The sequence below is a fragment of the Xenopus laevis genome, chromosome 7L, assembly GCF_017654675.1.
Source record: "Xenopus laevis strain J_2021 chromosome 7L, Xenopus_laevis_v10.1, whole genome shotgun sequence".
NCBI classification, from domain to species: domain Eukaryota; kingdom Metazoa; phylum Chordata; class Amphibia; order Anura; family Pipidae; genus Xenopus; species Xenopus laevis.
In genome coordinates, this window is record NC_054383.1 from 118,796,710 (window position 1) to 118,823,643 (window position 26,934).

The 26,934-nt window shown below is 38.1% G+C and overlaps 1 protein-coding gene across 1 annotated transcript in view; it reads left to right on the forward strand.

Moving 5' to 3' along the window:
- Positions 1-19,127, forward strand: part of LOC108695907 (excitatory amino acid transporter 2) — a 39,648-nt gene extending 20,521 nt beyond the window's left edge. Inside the window, exons 3-10 of the mRNA XM_018224856.2 lie at positions 3,154-3,306; positions 4,513-4,763; positions 6,675-6,858; positions 10,355-10,481; positions 11,475-11,708; positions 15,212-15,406; positions 15,533-15,667; positions 18,025-19,127. Coding sequence (XP_018080345.1) covers positions 3,154-3,306; positions 4,513-4,763; positions 6,675-6,858; positions 10,355-10,481; positions 11,475-11,708; positions 15,212-15,406; positions 15,533-15,667; positions 18,025-18,289 — 1,544 coding nt within the window. The 3' untranslated portion in view covers positions 18,290-19,127. The remainder of the gene's footprint in view (positions 1-3,153; positions 3,307-4,512; positions 4,764-6,674; positions 6,859-10,354; positions 10,482-11,474; positions 11,709-15,211; positions 15,407-15,532; positions 15,668-18,024) is intronic.
- Positions 19,128-26,934: the final 7,807 nt, after the last annotated feature.

Sequence of the window (26,934 nt, forward strand, 5' to 3'; positions counted from 1 at the left end):
ATGAAGAAGGGTTACAGATATAGTGACATCACTTCTTTGTCCAAATTGCAGCATCTGTGTCTCAGGATTACAGATAATGGGGGGTTTGCTATACAGGAGGTTTAACTGAATGTATACGTTCTCCTCCTCTCACAATTGCTTGAAAGAACCAGAGAGAACCATTCAAATTTAATTAGAAATTGCTCCTCATTTGCCCTGCTCTGCACATTGTAGTCCATTAGATACAAAGATATAAATTAGATACAAATCTGTACATTTCTTTAGAAATATTTTTTCCAGCTTGATTTTATTAACTGGGGTAATACTGAAAATAGTTGTATACTGCACCCTTTATAGACATTGGGAACATTTACAAAGACCAGGGAAGAAGTGCAAGAGTTCGCCCCTACTTCTTACCTAGAAATTGCCTTTGGCCTTTTGTTCATGGTTTATATCTACTGGTTATCCTTTTACAGAATCTTTTGGCTCCTTCCATCTTTCTTTTCTCCCTAACAGAGAGGTTTAGTCATTCAGCTAAACACTAATGGGAGTTTAGCCCAGTTGGGCCTCATGAGTATCTCATTGTTTCTTTAACATCATCATTCTGTAGAAAGAAATTAAAGACAGTGTAATCCCGCAAGCTGCTGTTCCTTCCTTCCTTCTGCTTCTTTAACTCTTGTATTGCTTCATCGCTGAATATATTCCCCTAACTACTTCTGCATTCTTATCATTATGAAACCTTATTGCATGAGTTATCAGTCTGGTTCCTCTGAGAGTCGCCTTGGAGTTTTGCACTTATTAGGCTCTAAAGTTAATTTTGAAGCATTTACTTTGTTTCCCTATTTAAATTAAGATCACATTACAAAACAGGTCTATGTATTTTTGCATCAGCATTACATTTGCATCGAGTCCTCATAAAAAATACGTTTTTCTGCATTGCCCATAAATACAGATACAAAAGTTAGGGTGGAGCTTATTTACTTTACTTCACTGCTTTTGCAAGTTTATGTATTTGTGGGACTATAATATTGCTAGGCTTGGGGCTTCCATATTGTTGGAATACATCAGAAATTAACATATCTATTAAAAGATAATGGTCAATTAGGACCTTTTTGCCCCCATACCTCCATGGTCCATTAGAAGTCACAGGAACTGCTTATACTTTAGTAACAACCCTGATCATTAAAGGAATACTGTCATGGAAAAACATGTTTTTTCCCAAAACGCATCAGTTAATAGTGCTGCTCCAGCACTGAAATCCATTTCTCAAAAGAGAAAACAGATTTTTTTTTATATTCAATTTTGAAATCTGACATTGGGCTAGACATATTGTCCGTTTCCCAGCTGCCCCAATCATGTGACTTGTGCCTGCACTTTAGGATGGAACTACTATGTAATTGAATCAGTGGGACTTGGTTTTTACTATTGAGTGCTGTTCTTAGATCTACCAGGCAGCTGTTATCTTGTGTTAGGGAGCTGCTATCTGGTTACCTTCCCTTTGTTCTGTTGTTAGGCTGCTGGGGGGGGGAGGGGTGATATCACTCCAACTTGCAGTACAGCAGTAAAGATTGACTGAAGTTTATCGGAGCACAAGTCACATGATTGGGGGCAGCTGGGAAACTGACACTATGTCTAGCCCCAGACAAAATCTGTTTGTTCTTTTGAAAAATGGATTTCAGTGCAGAATTCTGCTGGCGCAAGCACCATTAAATGATGCGTTTAAAAATAACATGTTTTCCCATGACAGTATCACTTTAATGATCCCAGTAGTTTAAGTTAGGCTTAGTTATTGCACCGCATCCTCTTGATAACCAGAAAAATTATTGCGTGAAGGCTTCCTATCAAGGGAAAGTGGTATTTAATATTTTTCCAGTATAGTCTTGGGTTTATTTCCATAGCTTGGAATATTTTCTTTGTGACATATGGTTTTATAGACTTTATAGTCTGTTTGACTTTCTTATACCATAATAGTATAGTGATCACACTACATCTGGAGGTGAGGCAGAGATCCAGCTCTGTGCCGAGGAGAAGGTCATCAGAGGTTTGTGCAGATCAAAGCATTGAAAAGTAATGGGAAAAAAAAATGGCCATGTAGGTTGGCCACCTCTTCAGTATAAACCCTGACAAACTGTTAAATCCACACCCTTAGTGTGGTCCACTGTTGACATGGCATTGTGAAAAAGTATTAATATATATTGAAAATAAATTAATTTTAGCTGCTATATTTGTAGAGTATTTGTATACACAGAAGACATGCTCACGTTATTATTTATGATTTATGGAAACAAGAAACTGAACATATACACAAACAACGCTTTTCTCAAGTTACTATCCATTCTTGCAAAGTTTGCACCAGGTTTAGAAATCCATATCAACCTACTGGGTGTTTATCTTCAAAGAAGTGACCAACAATTGCTACAGGGTAGATGTGGTGCCGTGATTTTTATGCATTAGCCTGAATGTGTGTTGTAAGTTTCATAGCCAAAGCAACCATTATAAGTCACTAAGGATATGGGGTGACGTCTTTTTTTGAAGATGCCACAAAAATGTAAAAAACGAAGTTAATGTAACTTAACGCTTAATCTCTAGGCCAACTATACCCCATACTACAGCCTTTCTACACATACTACTAGTAAAAAGTGATACACTGTGCATGCACTATGCATTCTTTGTAAAGAAAATGTAAATTTATTACAAAGGCCAAGAAATTTCAGCCTAAACGTTCAAGGAAATTGGAACATAAACAAGATAATGAAATATTTATGGGTTTAGGAGTGTAATAGCTCTGTCTCCATGGACTGATTTGACAGATTAACCAGATTTTATGAAGAATAACTCACCGGAACTGAACTAATATTACAGACCGAATACCAGGCTTTTTCCCGAATACAGTTTTCAGATTTTTGCATGACAAGTCCAAAATAGTCGGATTTTCAGGCTAATTCCAGTGCACAAAAGAGAAATTTCCAAATAGGAAGTTGACCTCTCCCATAGATTTCTCTAAAACAACAAGGCAATTTTTCCTTACCAGATAAAGCAAGGGGTCATTATATTTGTAAATGATGAGGTATGGGTAAAAACACCATCTTTGGTTGGCGCTTACCTCCCCTCATTAGGCATCATGCCTCGTCTTACAATAAATACATGCTGTTTACCTTTTCTGTCTCTCCCTAGGGGTATTATTGGGTTCCCTATTTGGCTGCCTCCTTCGTCTTCTTCCTCCTCTGGATGGCAATATTCTGATTCTGATTTCATTCCCGGGGGACATTCTCATGAGAATGCTGAAAATGCTTATTTTGCCTCTGGTCATCTCCAGCTTGATTTCAGGTAAGGCAATGTTACATTTATAATAATTATAGTTTAACTATAATGGTAATAGTGAAAATCCATGCCTCTAAATATGTCATTATAGCTCAGTATTATGTGATTTTGATCGACCTTTTCCATACTGTCTGAAAATACTGTGTTCTGCTCTGCTGTAAGCACTGCTACGAAAATTACTAAATTAAGAATATGAGTTTCATATTCAACTTTGCCAATGGCTTCTGTATCTCCAGGCTTGTACATTCCTAAACTAGCCCTTTGAGGGTATTTAGAAGACCTTTAAGATTATTTATTTATGATAATGTGACCACATTAAACTAAGCCATTCATACTTACAACTTATTAATGAATATACTATACTGCAAACATGACATATAATTGTAACAGTTGGATAAGTTAGGGGCGCCTCAACGTGCCCTTTTTGTTACTGTTTACTGGGTCCAGAACCCTGGCAAGGGGTCTTACTCCTGGCAACTCCCAGTAGGCAAGAATAGACTGTGTATCCTAAGGTGGGCCCTCGTTTATAGAAGGTAGGGATACCACTCTGGTATGGTAACATAGCATTCACTCTTTCTTAAACAACTTTGGGTGCCACTTTCTCTCGAGTAGTATAGCTTGCCTCTTGGCCACCAACTCTTAGGTGTATTACTCCAGGATCTACATAATCCAGATCCTGACAGCTCGGGTCCCTATAATAGCAGAAGAGAAGCTGCAGGGTACATTAAACTCCTTGTTGGAGCCTTAGCTGCTCACTAACCTTCCTGATCCTAACTGTCACTCCTATAGTGATCTATTACAGATGCTGACCTGACACTTGCTTGCTCCTATACTGAGGTCTACCTCCACCTCAGGCCCTAACAGCAGTGCCCCACTTCCTCCAGCTCGTGGGTGCACTTGAAAGAGACAGAGCACATGTGAGCACATGGCGATGCTTTTTATAACCTCTGTGGAACTACTTCCCCCTCCCCTCTGGGAAAAACTTAACTAACTAATTACAGAAACTAAAGTTTAGCACACCCTTACCCTCCTACATAATCATTTAACTGGGTTCATTTAAAATTGTTACATATACAAGTGAAGTGGAAATGAATATGCTGAATGTCACATTGAAGATAATGGTAACCTCAATGTGGTGTATATGCTATGAGGAAATGGTCAATGAGCTGAGAAGCAAAGGTTTAATTACTATATTTTCATGGCCACCAACAGGTCTGGCTGGTCTTGACGCCAAGTCTAGTGGGCGGATGGGTACTCGTGCTATGGTCTATTATATGTCGACAACAATACTGGCAGCAGTACTCGGAGTTATCTTGGTTCTGTCCATCCACCCTGGTAATCCCAAACTGAAAAGACAGATCAGCATCTCATCAAAGAATGAAGAGGTTTCCAGTGTTGACGCCTTCCTGGACCTTATAAGAAACCTCTTCCCAGAGAATCTGGTCCAAGCATGCTTTCAGCAGGTATATTATCAATTTGCCATTATTTCTTTCTCATACAGTTGTCTTCTTATTGTTATTCCCCTGAGATATTGGTTCATATCTTGTTTTCTTCTCTATTTTACTCCCAAGATCTCTGATCTAGTTATGTATGAACAACTCCAGTGCCTTACTATTATGTGACTTGTTTATTTTAGAAATGTCACCTTCATTTTAAGAGCAGTATGTAAACAAGAAAGCTTTAAATGATTACAAAATAGTAATGCTAAAAAAGAAAATATTAGATATTAAAATATAGGCCCCATAGAGTTCAGACCTCTAGTTATGTAGTTGACACTGCAATATATAGTTTTTGAAAACCACCGATTTACAAGGCCTGAACAGGATCAGAGATCTGAAGTTAGAAAACTAGAAATCAAACAACATAACCTACTCCTAGGAGGCATTGTTTGTTCTCAGCTTAATATTGAGCCCTCTTACATGTAAACCCAGTCAGTCAATATAAGACTTCCTTTTTCATTATTTAAATTTCCTTTTTTTTTACATTTGAGGTAAACCTCATAAAGAGTGTTTTTTTATAGCTAGGAATATAGTATGGGACCTGTTATCCAGAATGCTTGGGACCTGGGGATTACCGTATCTATCTGTAATTTGGATCACCATACTTCTGGACCACCATATAATTCTGCTACACTTATATTTGTGGCAAAATTTAGCTTTTTTACACTCAGAAAAAATGCCTATTGACTTTAATGCATTTCAAGTGAGAAAAAAAAAAGCACCCATTGACTAATTCAATCGGAGGGAGAAAAAAAGTCACCTATAGATATAAAAAAGTCACTGCAACAAAAAAGTCGCCATAGACTCTAATGCATTTTGCTGTAAAAAAAAGTCGCAAAGATAAAAAAGTTGGCCATAGACTCATTTCATGAATATTTATGCTTTTTTTGAGAATTTTTTGGCAAAGTGAAACAGGGCATATTCGCTCATCACTTAGGGGCCAATTCACTAACTTTGAGTGAAGGATTCGAAGTAAAAAAACTTCAAATTTCGAAGTGTTTTTTGGGCTACTTCGACCATCGAATGGGCTACTTCGACCTTCGACTACGACTTTGAATCGAAGGATTCGAACAAAAAATCATTCGACTATTCGACCATTCGATAGTCAAAGTACTGTCTCTTTAAGAAAAAACTTCGACCCCCTAGTTCGCCATCTAAAAGCTACCGATCTCAATGTTAGCCTATGGGGAAGGTCCCCATAGGCTTTCCTTAGTTTTTTTGATCGAAGGATATTCCTTCGATTGTTGGATTAAAATCCTTCGAATTGGATTAATTAACCCTCGATATTCGACCCTTGGTGAATCGGACCCTAAGTCTACTAAATAACCATTTAAACATTAAATAAACCCAATAGGTTGGTTTTGCTTCCAATAAGGATTAATTTTATCTTAGTTGAGATCAAGTTCAAGGTACTGTAATGTCTTATTATAACAGAGACAATGGAAATCATTTCTAAACATTAGTATTATTTGATTATAATGGAGGATGGCAGATGGCCTTCCCATAATTCAGCATTTTCTGGATAATGGGTTTCCGGATAACGGATTCTATACCTGTACTTAAAACTATAGAGCCTTAATATTGTTTAGAATGACATTGTCTGAGAATGCAGATAATTTCCGAGAATGGCAAAATTAGATTGACATGAAATAAACCCAACAGGATAGTTTTGCCACCATTTTGGATTCAGGCAGCTTAGTTACAGAGAAAAAGGAAATCATATTAAAAACTAGAATGATTTGATTAAAATGGAGTCTATGGGAGATGGTAATTCGTAGCCTTCTGGATAATGGGTAATGGATCCCATACATAGATTTAAATAATACATATCAAATCTATCCTAGAACCTAAGATACAAACTCAATTATCTTGCAGATTCAGACCGTTTCCAAGAAAGTTCCTGCTCCTCCTTCACCACTTGAGCTCATGAAACTAGAAAATATTTCTGGCATACTGAGCAACGTATCTCAGCCCAACAGCAGCATGGCTGATCTGAACCTTGAGCCACTCATGGTAACGCAGAAGAAACTGGAGTTCAAGAGTGGCATGAATGTGCTTGGTAAGGAAGCTTTTTACAGAATTACCCTAACCCCGAATCCGGTATATTTTATTTCTTACTTTCTGAAATAATTCACATATTTGTGGTAGCAAAATAGATGAATAATGTTTGTCTGTTGGAAGGGATCCCATTCTCTTTATACCAAAGACTTCTATTATTTATTGTATATTGCCTTTAAATTCCTCTGGACCCATTCACATTATAGGTGTTCTAGATCTCTGTACAGCCACTTGATCACAGGTTGATCTGTCAGTATTACCCTTCCACTTAAGGTGGCCATAAACGGGCCGATAAAAGCTGCCGACAGACCGAGTCGGCAGCTTATTGGCCCATGTATGGGGGCCCCCGACGGGCTTCCCCGATCGAGATCTGGCCGAAAGTTGGCCAGATCTCGATCGGATGGGATTAAAAATCCCGTCGGATCGCGGCCGCATCTGTTCGTTGATGCGGTCCCGCGATCCGACCGCCCATTTGGCGAACGCTAGGATCCGATCGTTGGGCCCTAGGGCCCACGATCGGATCAGCCCGATATTGCCCACCTCAAGGTGGGCATATCGGAGGGAGATCCGCTCGTTTGGCGACATCGCCAAACGAGCGGATCTATCCGTGTATGGCCACCTTTACTCAACAACAAGAATTAGTTACAGTCCAGAGCCTCTAGACAAAAGTACATGAACACTAATGGCTACAAAATGGCCTCCCTTGATGCTCATGTACTGAGTATGTGCCTCTGGGCCATTGTTGGACTCTGTACCTTGTGCCTATTCATCTTCCAATGTGCCGTCCAGACCCTTTCTGGTTGCTGAGGTAAGTGGGACACTAGCAAACACATGTTTTATTTCCAAACTGGAGGTCTGCAGAACAGAGTGAAAAATAATTCACAAACACTAAAGAATTATAAAGAGTGCAAATATCCCTGTCCACTATGAAAATGCGCTCCTCAGATTCAGCCGCTAATGTTATTAAGCCACATTGGCTCAGTGAAGACTGAGGGGGTTATTTACTAAACCTCAAATTAATCTGGTCAGGCTTTTTGAGGCAAAGACTGGAATTTTTCGTGAAAAAAACCCCTCAAATCTTTCGAGATTTATTATACCACATTGCTGGAAAAAGCCAGAATCTGAAAATCCACCATCTCAGACCTGTCGAGGTCCTGTATACGTCTCAAGGGTTATTTACTAAACTCTGAATTAATTTAATTATTTTAGTAAAAAAAAAACCATGACCAAACTCCCATGCCTGATGTGACCTTAATAATTAATTAAAAAACATAAATTAATCATATTGGTAAAAACCCCAATAAAATCAGATGGGAGAAGCACCTATCTCAGTTATCATAGTTTGTATTGGGTTAAAACCGAATATCTGAAAAATTCTGGATTTTCAGAAAAAAACCCCAAAAAGTCAAACAATTCTGTTAAAAAAATCTGGAAAAAACGCATGATTCGGGTTTTCGCTCGATGTTATTGGTTTTTTTCCTGACCTGATTAATTTATGTTTTTGAATTAATAAATAAAGTCAAATCGGGCTGGGAGTTTGGTCATGGTATTTTTTTACATAAAATAATGAGATAAAGTCAGAGTTTAGTAAATAACCCCTGAGTTTTAGGGGCTGATTTACTAAAACTCAAATTTATCAAATTTTTTAATGAAAACAAATAATTTTTCTCGAAAAAAATCAGAGCGTCAAAATATTGCAACCATATCAATTTGTATCGTGCATTTGATGCTCCAAGTTTTATCAAATTTTCAATGCGAAGACTTTTTCGGATTACGGACGAAAACTCTTTTTGGATTATCCAGCGAAGATCACAATGTCAAGAAACAACTTCAGTTGCCATTGACTTCTACATGACCTTGACAGGTTTGAGATGGCGGATTTTTGGATCCCGATTTTAAGCAGCTTTGGTGTATGATAAATCTGTAAACATTTGAGTTTTCCCCCTAAAAAACATCGACCAGAAAAAAAATTGAGGTTTAATAAATAAAAAATAATAAATCTGCAACAGGCTTGGGTGCACTTGATAACGCAAGCTCACTCCCTAGTAGAGCAAAAGCCTCTTTAAAGCCCCACTGACACCAGTGGCCATTGCTATATTTTTGGTTCCATCCTGCTTTTACTCCCTCGGCCTGACCTCGTTGAACTACAACAAGTGACCAAAGAGACTAAGGGGCCGATTCACTTACTTTCGAGTGAAGGATTCGAAGTAAAAAAACTTCGAATTTCGAAGTGTTTTTTGAGCTACTTCGACCATCGAATGGGCTACTTCGACCTTCGAATCGAAGGATTCGAACTTAAAATTGTTCGACTATTCGACCATTCGACCATTCGATAATCAATGTACTGTCTCTTTAAAAAAACCTACCGAACTCAATGTTAGCCTATGGGGAAGGTCCCCATAGGCTTTTCTAAGTTTTTTTGATCGAAGGATATTCCTTCGATCGTTGGATTAAAATCTTTCTAATCGAACCATTCGAAGGATTTAATCGTTTGATCGAAGGAATAATCTTCTATCTGCGCTAAATCCTTCGACTTCGATATTCGAAGTCGAAGGATTTTAATTCCCAGTCGAATATCGAGGGTTAATTAACCCTCGATATTCGACCCTTGGTGAATCGGCCCCTAGTTGTGGCCCCATTGGTCATGACTATTAACCACATCATGTGAAAAGTTGTTTTATTCTGTTTGGTTCAAAGCATTTTTCCAGTTCCATGAATTATGCTTGTGTTTATTTCTAGGTTTGAACTCTAAAATGACTGGTGGGATTCCAGTTTTCTGGTTCCATCATTTGAGATAGCACTGCTAAAAAAGTAACTCATGGGTAAAACAAAAATCCCAGCAGGAATTTATTTTTCAGTCATTTCCAGCCCCGGCAATCCCTAAGGATGGTGTCACACATGCAGATTTTGCGGAGATTAGTCGCCTAGCAACAAATCTCCACTTCTTCGGGCAACTAATCCCTCTGAAATACCTTCCTGCCGGTGATTTACATTCGTGTGATATGGATCACTTCGGTTTTACGAAGTCGCCTGAAGCTTCCTTGTGAGGCAACTTTGCGTGACATCGGAAAAAGAAGCGTTTCCGAATGCCATCCCACCGGCGATTCGCATTCTTGTCAGCGGGAAGGCATTTCGGGAGATTAGTCACCCGAAGAAGAGAAGCTTTTTCAGTCATTTCAATAGAGATTAGTTGTCAAGCGACAAATCTCCTCTTCTTCGGGCAACTAATTTCCCCGAAATGCCTTCCCGCCGGTGATTTGCATTCTTGTGATATGGAAGTTGCCCAAAGTTTCCTTGTGAGGCAAAGTTGGGCGACTTCGGAAAACGAATCGATCTGAATGCCATCCCACATTCTTGCCTTCTTAATGTGTGCCACCAGCTGAAAAGATTTAGCTAATGAATAAAGATTCTTGCTGGAGAGCTTGCACATACAGTTAAAGAAAGGAATTGCCTTGTTCTAGCACTAACCTTTGCCTTTAATTGCATTATTTACACAGGGCTTATTGGCTTTTTCATCGCATTTGGGATTTCAATGGGGAAGATGGGAGAGCAGGCCAAATTAATGGCCGATTTCTTTAACATTCTCAACGAGATAATTATGCGGCTTGTGAACATGATCATGTGGTAAGAAGGAACAGAGGGGTCTCTGTGATACAGTCTGCGGTTTGGGGAAATATTCCAACTTGTTCGGTGGGGAATTAAAGGTTATTTTGGTTTCCAGTCATAGAAGGTCACAAATCACAGCCTTGTTAGTTCCTCACAACAATCAACAGTAGCAAGACTAAACAACGGCAGCAAATGACATATCTGAAGATAGTATTATAGCCTTTAGGGAAACATATTGGGGCAAACACTAAAGCGCAAATCGCCTAAAGCTAGCGCAAATTTGCCAGTGTGATGTCATTTTGTTAATTTGCAGATTTACTAACGGGTGCTGGCGTAAATTCGCTAGCGAAGTGGACCTACTCTATTTCGCACCCTTACACCAGACGAATTTGCTCTATGGCGAAGGGACGTAACTACGCTAATTCACTAACTTGCGCATTTTACTGAACGTTACCTCTTGCGCCAGATTTTCCTTCGCCACCTCAGACCAGGTGAACTGCAATAGAGTAGATAGGGATTGCTTCAAAAAAAGTTTTGAAAAAAAAACGCTGGCGTCTTTTCATTTTTTAAGGGTGATAGGCTGAAAAAGATTGTAAATATTTTTGGGGGTATCCTCCTTCCCCCCTACATTTCCTAACATATGGCAACTAAACTATACAGTGGTCACTTTTATAGGGCAAAATAACAACTATATTTTATTTCATGAAGCTTTCCCAGGCTTGTGTAGTGTAATGTATTTGCTGCTACATATACGTCCATTGTACTTTAACTTAAGGGGATATACCCTGAATAAAAGGAAGGCTGTTCCCACAGATTTTAATCAAATAATTCATATTTTCAAAATATATATTGTCATTGAGAGATTTGCCATATTGCTTTTGTGGTGACATTATTCTGAAACTGTTGATTATTTGCTGTTGCTCTGTTATCTAAACATTCAGCTGTAGAGAAGGTAATCAAGGGGAAATAATATAATGTCCTGCTTAATTAGGCTTTTTTTCTTTCATTTAGGTATTCTCCATTAGGGATTGCATCTTTGATTTGTGGGAAAATAGCAGGAATCAAAGACCTGGAAGTAGTCGCACGACAACTGGGAATGTATATGGTCACAGTCATAGTGGGTCTGGTCATTCACGGAGGGATGGTTTTGCCCCTTATCTTTTTCTCGATTACCAAGAAAAACCCTTTCACATTCTACGGTGGTATATTCCAGGCCTGGATCACTGCTCTTGGGACAGCTTCCAGGTAATGGGAGGAAGGGGTGATCACTTACATCTGTAAACATTTGGTTTTGGTTATAATATGGATGATCCTATTGTTCAGCCCTTGGGGCAAAGACTGGAGATATGGGACACCCATGCAGATATGTTTGGAAAGGGCCACATCCATTACTCCATGTGGTCTTTGCCTGATGGAATTTCCCAGTCATCCATATCAATATGTAAATGAATCAGATATTGTTCAGAAAGTAATTTTAGCCCCATATACAGTATTGGCCAATAAGCTGCTGCCTGAGGGTCTATGACACTCCATTAGTAATTAATCTAAATAAAGTACTTAATAATACAGCTAACAACATTTAAACCAGCCATTAGACCTGCCCTTTTTACAATAAATATATGCCAGTGGTGTAAGGCAGCAGTTTAGGAAAGAAATTAACATCACACATACTTTTCTTTTAATGATCTTATAATGGAACGGTTGTTCTTCTTTTCCCATCCCTGTGCATGGGTTTTTATGTGTATAAAGTAACTGAGATCGAAATACACCTCCATCATGCACTTATATGGATTCACTTTAAGGTATTTTATCCTCACCATTCTAAAATACAGATTAGATAGATGAAAGCAAAAAACTTGTTATAGATGGTTGTTATAGATGACTGCACTGATGCATGTAAACAACTATTTTACTAAATGAACCCCGGTAGGTGAAGCTGATTTCTTAAACAACTACTATAGTGTAGTATAGGTATGGGAACTATAATCCATTACCCCAACAACCAGCACTCCAGGGAGCCTTGCATCCCACTCCGAGAGCAAGGATTGTGCAGGATTTAGGAGCTGGTTGTGGGCTCCCTTGTTACTTAGATCTGAATGGAGGGGAAAGCAGTGGAAGCAAGAGCAACTTGCACCTCTACAAACTGATTGGTCAGTGCTTGTCAAATAGACATATGGAAAAACGCTTACCCTGTTAATCCTGGGTCCCAAGGATGTGGGATTGCATCTATACAATTTCTTTTTTGGTTTTAATGACAGTTCCGTTTTTTTGAGTGTGTGCCAAAATTGACTAAGTCCTTATCAGAACAACATAATTTGATTTTTTTATTTACAACCTATAATATGTTACATCTTTATCTAGAAAATTATCCATGAGTAGTTATCTAAACATGGACTTTATTCATTATATAATAAATCTTTTTTTTTACACAGATAAGGAATGCACTTATGTCTTTGTCATATAGACTAAATAAATTCCTTGCCTAGCTCTGCTCCACAGATTAATCATTTTCCTTATGCCCTTTAAAGTTAAATTTTTCCAGAGAAGACAAATATACTTTTCAAGACTTTTCTTTGTAATATCACCTCCAGGGTTAGCTAAATAATTCTCATTGGTCTATAGTGTAATGTTATCCTTAGATAGGAGGCTCCATGGGGGTGGTGGTAGAGTTTTTTTTGTTAATGGATTTGTTTTTCCTTTAAAGGCACTTTGCCGAATGTAGGTCTGTTCTAGATAGTTCTTGGGTGCACTTCTAATCTTATTCTTTGTTCCTTGACCTCTGCCTGTACTTGACCACTGTTGTATCTCTGCCTGAACCGACCTTTGCCCATTACTGACTGCTCTTCTGGATTCCAATTCTGTTCTGTAGCCCAGAACCCTTGCCTTGGTCCTCTCACTTTAAGACCTGGCAGCATCCGAGTAGAGAAGGGCTTCTCCCGACATGAAAGACGGCTATTATGTATGAGCCGAGACTGGGACCTTGCCATTTGTTGTGGGTTTTGGAATACCGAACATGACATATAGTAACTCAACATAAAAAGTTCAGCTCTGCACTGGATAAACCTCAACCACAGTGGCCTTCTTTACATGTTGTTTGACCCTACCTGCCTCAGTTCCATTAAGACTGATGGGAATCAAAAATAATGTAGTCTACGCTAACTTAAGTAAATACTACATTGTCCAGACACTGGTTATGCCACTTCCAGACAGGAGATACAAAACTCTTTTTCTACCCCAGCTAAACACTTACGTTACAGGTCAGTTTCCACTCATAAAGATAAAATCTTGGTTTGCAAAACTTCGTACATGGGTAACAATCTCGGTTAATTTCATATAGTGTTCTGCTGAATCTCTAAAACACAAGGTTGGAAAACTCAGGATTCATCCTCTTATCCCTTGAACCAAGTACAACATTAATTTACCTGGCCCTCTCAGTGTGTTACATTCTGGATATTATTTGTGAATCAGTATGCCCAAATGTAACCCTGTATTTTGTACAAAGATATTGTAAGGAGGCAAGTAATATTTCATTTCTTTCATCTATAAATTTAATGGAAAAATATTTGATCAACTTTTGTAGCTGCTGCATGACACTGAAATTGCAGCCCAGTCCTAACATATTTACACAAGAGCAGAGATTATTTCGTTTCTCTTGACCAAATTTGTAGCCCGAACAGTGACCGTCCCAATCTGTATCTCATTGGTTCTCATTCATCTATTGATTGAGCTCTAATCTTATTGTTGGTCTGATGTTCAAAATCCGCCTGCTTTTACCCAGAATATATAAAGTTTGTTAAGCTGACCTAACAAGCAAATCTGTATATATATATATATATATATATATATATATATTATCATATATATATATATATATATTATCATATATATATATATATATATATATATATATATATATATATATACATATATATATATATATATATATATATATATGATGCAGCTTTTTAAGCATATGAGAACATATTCCCATGTCCCATGTATCAAAAATGTATCCTAATAATATGATGTAATAATGTATAACAATATGTAATTGAGCCATCTTCCCTGTTTACTTACTTATTCAATATATACCCATTAGGTCTATAATGTAACACCTCTATCTGAATGTGTATAACTTAGTATTGGTCAGAAAGTTTAATTCTAATGATCAGAACAACATTCAAATCATTAATAACAATTAAGGTACCTGAACTGGGTCCAAATCTGAACCCTATGGTTCACCATATTTTACTCAAATGAAGTTTAAAGTATAAGAATCAAATGTTTGATATCTCATCTTCAGCCGTTATCCAGAAAACTTTGAATTATGGAATGGCTGTCTCCCATAGACTCCATTCTATCCAAATACAGTAATCCAGATTTTAAAAATGATTTCCTTTTTCTCTGTAATAATAAAACAGTAACTTGTACTTGATCCCAACTAAGATATAATTAATCCTTAATGGAAGCAAAACCAGCCTATTTGGTTTTATTAAATGTTTACATGATTTTCTAGTAGACTTAAAGTACGAAGAACCAAACTATGGAAAGATCCATTATCCGGAAAACCCTGGAGCATTCTGGATAACAGGTCCCGTACCTGTACTATAATTACTTTACTGGGACAATTATTATTGGTCAAGCCCACAAACAAGCTCTGTTGCATGATAAGTTTCATGCATTAAGTCCTACACTTCACTCATATGAGGTGTATAAATTATATAATCATGACTATGTTTGCTTTACAGTGCCGGAACCCTACCTGTGACTTTCCGGTGCTTGGAAGAAAACCTAAAGATTGACAAACGGGTTACACGGTTCGTTCTACCAATAGGAGCCACCATTAATATGGATGGTACGGCCCTCTATGAAGCAGTGGCAGCCATCTTTATTGCTCAGATGAATGACATATCTTTGGATGGTGGTCAGATAGCAACTGTAAGGTATTTAAAAGCATTCTGTATTAATCATCTACTTGTCTCTCATATTGGTTAACATTTTATTCAATTGTAGAGGCCACATGGTCACATGGTATAATTATTACCCCTAATATCTCTTTTTTTTTGCAGCCTGACAGCAACATTGGCCAGTGTAGGTGCTGCCAGTATCCCGAGTGCAGGCCTTGTCACTATGCTGCTCATCTTAACTGCTGTGGGCCTCCCAACCCAGGACATTAGTCTGCTGATAGCAGTGGACTGGCTGCTGTGAGTACTGTGGCTAGTGTTACCAGCTTTTGGCTGGGTTGAATCCGGGCAGGGGCAGGGCCCTGATACAATGGGGGTGGGTTTGTGATGCTGCGGAGGCGGGATGTGACATAGGCTATCATAGGAAATTCCTAATTTGGAAAACCGGGCAGGCAGTTTTGACCTGGGCAGCACCTCAAAAAAACGGGCTGGTGGCAACCCTAACTGTGGCCTGTCTGACATAATATACAGGTATGGAACTTGTTATCCAGAATGCTTGAGGCCTGGGGTTTTCTGTTTTGGAATTGGGGTCTGTTTTGGAATTTGTATCCCCATACCTTAAGTCTACTAAAAAATTATTTAAACATTAATGGGGAACTCCACAAAAAAATAACTTAAGCTTTTTGAAAAGTAAACATAATTTCAAGCAACTTTGCAATATACATCATTTAGAAAATATGCAGACTTTTCATGATTTTTAATGATTTCTGACAGTTCCCTAAGCCTAGCCCCCTGCTCTCCTGCTGATCTGTCTGATTACTTTGCTGAGCTGACTGACTACTGTAAACTTTGTATCAACAGCCATCTGTCTTCAGCCTGCACCCTCCAAACCCCACAATTCCCTGCACATGTGATTTCAGGAACACATCATAGTGCAATGCATTGTGGGTTATGTAGTTCCTGCATGCTGTCTGAAAGCTGTGGAGAAGTTGTTACAATTTGTAACATCAGTGTTTAGTCCCTCCTTCAATGCCAGGATTTCAAATGATGTAGAAAGAGAGGAACTGTTAAACAGCTGGATTTCAGCATAGAAAATGGCATTTATTCATACTTTTTGAAGAAACCAATAACGGTGATGGGTATATTAGGGGTTTCAGTGTTATGTGGGCCTCTTTATCAAATTCTGGTTTGGAAGCCAGAGTTCCCCTTTAATTAAACCCAATAGGCTGGGTTTGCCTCCAATAGATATTAATTATATCTTAGTTGGGATCAAGTACAAGCTACTGTTTTATTATTACAGAGAAAAAAGAATCACATTTTAATAATGTGAATTTTTTGATTAAAATGGAGACTAAAGGAGATGGCTTCCTGGATAATGTGTTTCTGGTTAAGTGATCTCATACCCGTACATGAATTTATTTCAGCATATTCAATACTACTCATTAAAATGAAAAGACAAAGCAGGTGCTGTAGCCCCCCAGTCTCCTGAAGAAAGTACTAGTACCAGTTATTACACATAAGCACTGAAAGAAGAGTTGTTGTTTTTTTACTCCCACTGTTCTTCCTGTTACTGTTAGATCTGCACTATTTCCTGTCATGTGATCACTGAGGCAGCACACATAACATTACAAAATGGTGGTTCAAATTAAAAGGTGTAAAAGGGCAATAGTTACTATGTACATACAATGTACACGTACATTTCATATGATTCTTTGAGAGGTCATTTATTAGGATATATAATATCTGTTAGATAAGTTTTCATTTAGAACCTATAGTTCTGGCAGTCCTGTTGGGTCATGTTTAGAACGCTTCCCTCACACTCACAATGGGAGGACATAAAATCATTTAATTTTCAGGTCCCTTTTTCCAAGTCTTACTCCCTTGGACTAGATGGGGTCAGTGACCCTCATTTGAAAGCTGGAAAGAGGCAGAAGAAAAAGGCAAATAGTTAAAAAAAAAAACTACAAAAAAATGAAGGCCAATTGAAAAGTTGCTTAGACTAGACTAGTTGCTTTAGACTTACTAGACCTCGAATTTATCTGGTCAGGCTTTTTGGGGCACAAACCTGGAATTTTTCAAGATTTATTATACTCCAATGCTGCAAAAAGCCCAAATCCGAAAATCCATCATCTCAGACCTGTCAATGGGAGAAGAACTAATCTCAATTTGAAGTTAAAGTGGCTTGCGCTGGGTTTTCCCCTGAAAATCTGAAAAATGTGGGTTTTCGGGTAAAACACTGAAAAAATCGAGCGATTTGAGAAAAAAGTCCCAAAAATTCAATTCCGGTTTTCGTTTCAATTTCATTGAGTTTTTTCCCGATTAATTCGAACTTTTTAAATTAATAAATAAGGTCAAATTTGGCATGGGAGTTTGGTCATGGTGTTTTTTAATAAAATAATGAGATAAATTCAAAGTTTAGTAAATAACCCCTACAAGTTAATATAAAGGTGAACCAAACCTTAATATATAATAAAATATTTTGTTCCTAGCAGAAGCGATCCAGCAAATGTTTTATAGTCCTCAGAACTCTAACATCTCTCCCACAGCACAAGCTCCTCCCTGCATTTATAGAATGCTGGTTAAATTGTTATCTCTTCAGCCAAGACAAAAACAGAGTAACACAAGAGGCTTTAATGCTGTTTTTTCTTTTCTTCCAGAGACCGCATGCGTACATCTATCAACGTTGTGGGTGACTCCTTTGGAGCCGGGATAATCTACCACTTGTCCAAAGAGGAGCTTGCAGCCATAGATGCCAAACATGATGCTAAGGATGGAGCCGATATGGTCAAACTACAATTAATGAACCACGAGGACCTCAAGAAGCCCCTCAGGGAGAACAGGAATACCCCTCCTTTCTCAGGCTACACCTCCCTGCCTAGTGACGAGTATGAGGTAGAAGTAGAGCATGCGATGCATCTTTAGTCAAGCCTTTATTGCTGCGGGTTTACTTTTGGGCTCTTAGTGCTGGAGTAATGCTTGAAGGAAGTGTCCCAGATATGAAGGAGAAAAACATATTTGAATCAGGGATCTGCAACCTTTGTCGCTTCGGCTGTTGTTAAACTGTAATTTCCCCTTGTCTATTTGTCTGCTGATTATGGGAAGCTGGGAAATACATTTCAACAACAGATGGAGGACAAATGCAAATGTGCAAAAACGCTTGCTTCCGGTCTTGTAACACATAGCAACCAATCAAATGTCTGCTTTCAAATAGTGGATTAATAAATGCTGCTTGCTGAGTGGCTGCTGTGGGTTACAAGATCGGGTGTCCTATATGCCCTATTTGGCCTATTTTCTACCATCCTGGAGACAGCAGCACTTTCTAACAGGGGCAGACTCAGACCACCCAGCATTTCCTGACCCATGTAGAACTGAACTATTCAATTCCGGATTTAGGTCTGGTCATCTAAGTTTGCAGCGATTAGCAGCCTTTATTCACTTTATCCCTTTCATTGTTATTATTTACTTTTAGTAAAGTGACACGTACATTTTGTAAAAAAATACTTCCACTTACTTTGGATAATAAAGAAACCTTAATGATACACGCTGCTACTATGTAAAAAAGGTTCAGTAACTTTCATAAATATTTAAAAATTCCTTTTTTTTTTATCTTAATTTAACTGGACTCCACATGCTTTGAGTTTGCACTGGTAACTTTAATATATCCTGCTGGGTTGCACAGTAGCCTTACTGTAGGAGACCAGAAGCAGAAAGTGAACAAATTCATTTGCTTACTGCTTTTGATTTCTGAGAATTTATATATATATATATATATATATATATATATATATATATATATATATATATATATACACATATATATAGATTTGTGAATATTATCAAATCTTTTTTAAATAGGAGCAGCTTGTATTATAGAGATGTTTGCTTTGCTGTTATTAGTCTGGTAATTGTCAGTAATAGTGTGTAATTGCCTGTGTCAGTTTATAAACATTCTGTAGAGATATTAAAATGCAGGAAACATAGGAAAGAAAATGATTCTGTGTTCAAGTTCTGTTGGAAGACATTGATACTGAACATGATTTTAATTTTTTTACTAGTTGGTTTTCTTTCAAGGTGCTGGCCTCATGTGGTGACTTTTAGCAGTGCAGACAATGAACACAATAAGGGCTTTATTTATCAAAATCCAAATTATTAGTTATTATTATCCAAATCCAAGTCAGACCAAACCAGAATCCATGATTGGACGTTAATTGGATTGGGGAGAAATGAAAAAATCGAGTGAAAATCTAAATTGTACTATTTTTTTTTTTGGAAGTTTTTCCAGAATCGCTAGATTTTTTGGACTTCTTCCGGAAAAACCAAAATTGGATTGGAAGGATGGGGATTGGAGTGCACCATGCCCCTTTGAAATAGTCGGATTTTCATGCTAATTCCAGCTCAGACCAATGAAACTTCCAAATAGGATAGGGACCTCTCCTAATGACTTATATACAACCATGGTAGGTCTGAGATGCCGAATTTTTTCCATCCTCGGGGTATAATAAATCTTGAAAATTTAGAGTTTTTTCCCCACTAAAAATTCGGATTTTATAGTAAAGTTTATAGTAGAGTTTTTGGCATTTGGACTTTAATAAATAACCCTCTTAAAGTCATTGTCTACAGAATGTACTTGGCTTACATGCTAAGAAATCCAAATTGATTCTGGCTAATTGCCAAGCTGGTTTGCAGGGTAATTGATCTTAATAGGGGGAACTTTGGAAAGCTGATTTGCTAAGTGAACACATGAAAACCCCGCAGAACAATTATTCATGGCAATAAGGTTAATAAGGAAAATACACAAAATTTCAGTCTTTTTAAAGAAATAAGCTTCTGCTTTTTTAATCTGTTTAATAACCTCTCCCCTGTTGCAAGGCTACTTTAATAAATGGGAAAACAATTGCCCCCCATCAACTATTTGAATAAATTGTCCCCCAGAAATGACAGACTCCTCATTTTAATCAGCTGGAAAAGGTCTACTATCATACCATTATTATTTTATTTTGTTTATTTTTGTAATTTTAACTTTTACTCTCCTTGGCCGGCAGGAGCACACAACACCTGCAGGCCAAGGAGAGTAAAAACATTCTTAAAATTAGTTACAATAAAATACTCATTCACGGCCCTGTCAGCACAGATCCAACGGCATATATTTATTTTAACTTTCTTTCCCCTGTAAAGATGTATTTGCAAGGTAATTGGGGATCCAGTTTTTTTGTCTTTGCAACTTTTTTGTCTCAGCAACTTTTTTGTCCAAATGCATTAAAGTCAATGGGTGTTTTTTCTTATGGTGAATTTTTTGTCTTAGCTACCAGTGGCGTAACTATAGAGGAAGCAGACCCTGCAGTCACAGGGGGACATGGACTGTGGGATCTGCTTCCTCTATAGCTAATAATAAATCCACCTCCTCCCCAGCTGATCTCTTACCGGAAGGGGGCGCATTTTGAGTAGAGTCGGTGTGGCAAGGGCTGAGGCGGGACATGGGTTAGGCGCAAAGTGGGTTTGTGCCTACGCCATTGTCAGCGACTATTTTGATTTAGCGTCTTTTTTGTTGCTGTGAAAATTTTCATTGCAGATTTTTTTTTTTCACGAAAAAATTTGTAGATGGTGAAGTGCGGAATTTCACCACAAATCCATGCCTGTTGTAAAAATGTGCTCATCACTACTAATAAGAGTACTGATCCTTATAAAGATTTTCCAAAGGCCTGGGGTGGGGGGTTGCTGATGCTGCCCTCCAATCTTTGCCCTCACTGCTATAGTGCTTTAAAGATATCCTTCCCCGGTTAATCCAAATCAGCAACTAGGATGTGCCATGACTAGAAAATGCCCATTCAAAGATTGCATTGTTCCTTTATGACTCTGGAACTGTGAGCTCCACTGCTCAGCAACCAGTTACATTGTTCTGTGTCTGGATCAGGGAAGCAGACCCTGTGGTTGCCAGGTGGGGGCCAGTGTAGGAGGCCCAGTGAGGCTCTAATCAATGAGCTATTTCAATATCTCTTGATAGACTAGGTCAATGTTCTGGGACCCTAAATTGAATTTGGTGTGGGGTCCAGTAACATCTAGTTACACCACAGGTCTGGTTAGATTGCTTGTGACCTATAACATTAACCTTTGCTCAGCTGCCCAGCTAGTATTTTCATTGTCCTGTGACCAGTTGCAATGCATTGGTCTAACCTCTTTATTCTGCATGTGCTGTAGATAAGCTGGATTCTACCTTCTGTTCTGTCAGCCAGGCCATTGACTCATAACCATTCTAGGCCTGGTTCTCACACTGTGAAGACTGATTTACTAACATTGGTTCTAAGTTGTACTGATTGGTTTGCTGGACTATGTTAGTAAATAAGCCCTAAGACGTATGTGACTCCACTGTGTGTGACCATTTGGCAGTGAGTGGCTGCTTGCAGAAATAATGCACATTCGAGTGTACCCCCTAGTATTCCAGAAACTGTTTTGATGATGTGTTTGCAATTTGCAATGTACTGTTCTTCGAATTACTTTTTATCTATTGTTCAATGGTTAATGTAACTTTTTTGCTGTATTGGTGTCTAGCCTAAATATGACTGCCCAGATGGGCTGTAACAAATACTCAGAAATTAAAGTCTTTTTTTATTTTCTGTGTGTCACGGTTGCAATTAATTGTATTTTTCTGAACCCCAAAGCACAATGGGGGAAATGGAGCACAATGGTGAGCAATCATTTAGATTAAGTTAAGTCACTCAATGTATCTCTTGCTGGAAATAAGGGTCCTCTGTAGCAGTAAGGCCATGGGCTGGCTTGTCTTAGGCCATACCACCTCACTACAAATCAATGTGTATGGATGACTGGATGAAACTAAGGATGGCAATGTTTCTAGAGTGGGAAGAATCTTAAAAGTGATTCCAATTGAAACCTTAAGCCTTGAGGTCCTGAAGGTCTTTTGTATGGTGCCTGGGGTCACCAAGTGCTCCACGGTACTTTCCTATTTCAATATGATCCAACCAGTGGACACAAGGGCACAAAACTGGCCCATTACATGGAAGATGTCAATGATTGCAGCCTACATGTATGAAACTGATAAAAGGCTGATTATATCATTAGAACGTATCAATGGGGTGCAGATATTACAACCGCAAAAATATCAGCTTCTTGCCTTCAACAATGCAGATATTATAACTGCAAGAATATCATCTTCTTGCCTTCAACAAGTGCCCTAACTGGTTGATTAACTGAAATACTAATCTCAACCCCATTAGGTCTGATCCTACAGCTATGGATCAACGATTTCATGAGGTGGGAAAGGTTTAAAAGGTTGTCAACCATTATGCTACACCTGGAGAAGGTTTATTTGAGTGGTCAGTAGATGGTGGTGGCAGTGGTACCATGGCATGCTGGGCAAGTAAAATGCTCTGAAAAAAAAACTTGGGTCTCCAATAAAACTCTCTGTATATGTATTTTGGGGGGAGGGAGGGAAGGTTTCATCAGGTTTCTCTCTTTGCATTAATAAGCAGACTCTAGTCACTTACACAACACTTACACAACAAGCCATGGATACCTTCTAAACACAACCTTAAATAAGCTGCATAGTGATGTCATTACTTATAAGCGCTTAGTGAGGTCACTTGTAACTTCTACATTTAAACAGAAGCATAGTAAAAGGCAACTAACCGTGACCTGACCTGAATTAATGTCCTTGTTATTGTCCTTGATGACACCAAATATCCAAATATCTTACCATACTGAGTATAAAGCTTGATAGTGTTCCCATTCTTTAGTTATATCTATATACCAACACGCATATACTAGTGGCAATTTTATCCGTTTATTTTTCAGGATCCATATGAGCTATGAGAATGCTCGTTGTCCTGCGAGAGGGAACTAGAATTAAAATGAACTTTAAATTTGAACAAGCAAAGAAACGGATAATTATTATAATCAGGGATATAAGCCCAATGGGATGTCTACCAGCAACTCAGTTCAAAACTAGAACCGATAATAAACCGACCTAAACATGGGGAGAACATACAAACTCAATGTAGACAGTTCTCTGGTCAGGATGGAGGCCCACACTCCATGAATGCTGATCTTTTTTCTTTCTGTTGTTGGCCAAGATAGTAGGGTTGAAGCAGAGAGAAATTTATCTGGGAAAGTCTGAGATTTTCTATTTTAAAACAGAATTAGGGATGGCCCGGTCAATCCTTACTCTCCATGGATGCCGCTTACTTCACCCACGCAGTGTAAGAGATTATACCATCTGTATACAAAATAAATCAAATATTTAAACAGATTTACTGAGGAGAAACAGACCTGATTTAGGAAAGCATGTCATTAGTAATCCATATTTGTAGGAGAGGAAAAAAGAAAATACCTAAGGGCTTAGAAAAAGAAATCTGTCTGCATAACATTAATCAACAGAGAGGGCACCCTCTATAAGAAATCCTGATCTGTCTTTGTGGATTAACACATAAAATACAGTTCAACCTGCAATCTGCTCACAAAATTCCACTGAAGATTCTCTGGACTGAAAGCCAGGGGAGGATTATACAGATTTTCTGCGTCCTTTATTAACCTTTTAACATTTGCAATAATTTAGGCCTATGTGTTGAAAATGTATTTTATTTTTAATAAATTGATACCTCCTGTGCTGTCTTTTTTTTTTTTTTTGTTCATGAATAAATAATGTTTTTTGGGTACTAAAATCAATAACGTCAGTGGCTGGGAGATATAGTTCAGCAAAATGTTAATGGCTGCAGCTGGTATATTCCTGCTAGAGGAATTAGTTTAAAATCTGACCACTGGGGCACCTAGAGTTGTATAACAAAGGGGATTTTTATTGCAGGAGCTCTAACTTGAAAATGTTTCAATCGTCTTATGGAGAGGTTGGGTCAAGCTTGAAGGATTAAAGGAAAACCTACTTTTACTTGTCCATAAATCATGGCACAGATGTGAAATAGAAGTGTAAAGAAAAGGTGCGGAGTGAAGGAAGCTTAGAAGACAAAGGGCAGAGAAGAAGGGACATGAATTACAATGGGGAAATACAATGTTCTAATATTGAGATAAATAAGGTGGGTAGGTAGTACAAAGGGGAGCAGATATTTGTAATAAAGTGATTGTGCATATATATTTGCATTGCTCACTTGGTATTATAGAAGCACCGAATGCATCATTTTTGAATTTGCCCAAATACTAAATCTTCCATGAAAGATTCAACTGAACAAAAAACCCAAAATTGCATTTTTTTTGCAACAAAAATGTGTCAGTGTATCAGTTGTCTAGTTCTATAAAGCACGTGGTTACTAAGGGGGTTATTTTCTAAAATCTGATTTTATCTCATTATTTTAATAGAAAAACCACAACCAAACTCCCATACCTGATTTGACCTTATTTATTATTTTAAAAGCTCAAATTAATTGGTTTAGGGAAAAACCCAAAAAAACGTATGCAAAATCATATTGTATTATTTTTTCTGGCTTTTCTCCTGAATCTTACAATTGTTTTGAGTTTTTGCCCAAAAAGCCAAAATGATTGGATTTTCAGGGCTAAATCCAGCACAGACCATGGTAACTTCCAGTTAGGATAGGAACCTCTGCCATTGACTTATACACAAACCCAGTAGGTCTAAGATGGTGGATTTTCAGATTCAGGCTTTTTGCAGCATTGGGCTTCAATAAATCTTGAAAAAAAGGTAAAATTTCAGTTTTGCCCCCAAAACCGGACCAGATAAATGATTCGAAGGATTTAATCGTTCGATCGTTCGATTTTTCGTTCGATCTAACGAATTGCGGTAAATCCTTCGACTTCGATATTCAAAGTCGAAGGATTTAATTTAGACAATCAAATATCAAGGGTTAGTTAACCCTCGATATTCGACCATAAGTAAATGTGCCCCTTAGAGTTTAATAAATAATCCCCTAAGAAATGTCAGTGAAAATTATGATTTTACTGGTATTTTTGGTTAAGTACTGTTCAACTTTTAAAGCAAAATGACACATGGGCAGTGTCGATGAGTCTTTTAACTGTGCCCTAATTTCCCCTCCTTCATTTAAACAACACAACTATTTTTGGATTATAGAGGCCGGAGCCAATTTATTGAGTAATGTCAAAATATCTTTAACACATGTTAACATCAATAATATTAGATATCATGTGATCAACTCTTTAGCACCTGATGACTGTACTCTTAGAGATCATTCCTTCTTCCCCACCCTATCAAATCCCTGAGACTAGTCCCCCCCCCATATTGCTCAACCAACCACATTTCACTGACTTATTACCATCTCTTAAAGGAACAGTTTAGTGTAAAAATAACAACTGGGTAAATAGGCTGTGCAAAATAAAAATTGTTTCTAATTTAGCCAAAAATACAAGTATAAAGACTGTAGTAAAAGAATGTCTAACATAATAGCCAGAACACTACTTCCTGTATTTCAGCTCTCTAACTCTGAGTTAGTCAGTGACTTTAAGGGGGGCCACATGGGACATAACTGTTAAGTGAGTTTGCAGCATTCAGTTCAGATTCAAAAGCATATAGTTATGACCCATGTGGCCCTCCTCAAGTCACTGATTGCTTAATGCCTGGTAACCAATCAGTGTAAAGTAAGAGAGCTGCAAAGCAGGAAGTAGTGTTCTGTTCTGTTATGTTAGACATTCAGGGGCACATTTTCTAATGGTCGAATATCGAAGTCGAAAGATTTACCGCTATTCATGCGATCGAACTATCGAAGGAAAATCCTTCGATGGATTTTAGTCCATCGATCGAACGAAATTCCTTCGATCAGAAATTTGCTAGAAAGCCTATGGGGACCTTCCCCATAGGCTAACATTGATGTTTGGTATGTTTTAGTTGGTGGTTTTTTTTAAAGAGACAGTACTTCGAATAGTCGAACGATTTTTACTTCGAATCGTTCGATTCAAAGTCGTACTCGAAGGTCGAAGTAGCCAATTCGATGGTCGAAGTAGCCAAAAAAGCGTTCGGAATTCAAAGTATTTTTTCTTATATTCATTCACTCGAGCTAAGGAAATGTGCCCCTCAGTCACTCCAGCCTTAATACATTAATTTTTTGGCTAACTAACTATATTGAAAACGTGTTTTTATTTACCCAGTTTTTATACTGAACAATTGCTTTAATGCTATCTCCCTGTGAAGCCCAACCTCTAGCTGTAAGTGACCATGAAACTCTTCCTGCCTATTACCGCAAAAGGACTGAAAACTGAACCTAATAAGGGAGTGCGGGAGGGAAGTGCTATGGTAAAATTTGCACTCAATAACCTTGCGCCACCACTCAGAGAATTATCAATGCCCCACCACCCTCTACCAAATCCCTATCAAAACTACTCATTTACAAAAATTCCTAAGATTAATTTTGGTATGTCCTATTCCTAACCCTGTAAAGCCCCTATCCCTCCACTTGGTGCCATGCTCAGCCTCTGGGGCCTACCATTGCTGAAAGAAAATCTAACATCTCTTCCTTATAGATGAGAAAATAGAACAAACATTTCTAAATGTCTAAAGGACTCGTATCATTATTGTTTGGATCACCATATTGGAACATGGCCGGCCTGCAAAAATCTATAGAGAAACAAGTACTCACAAA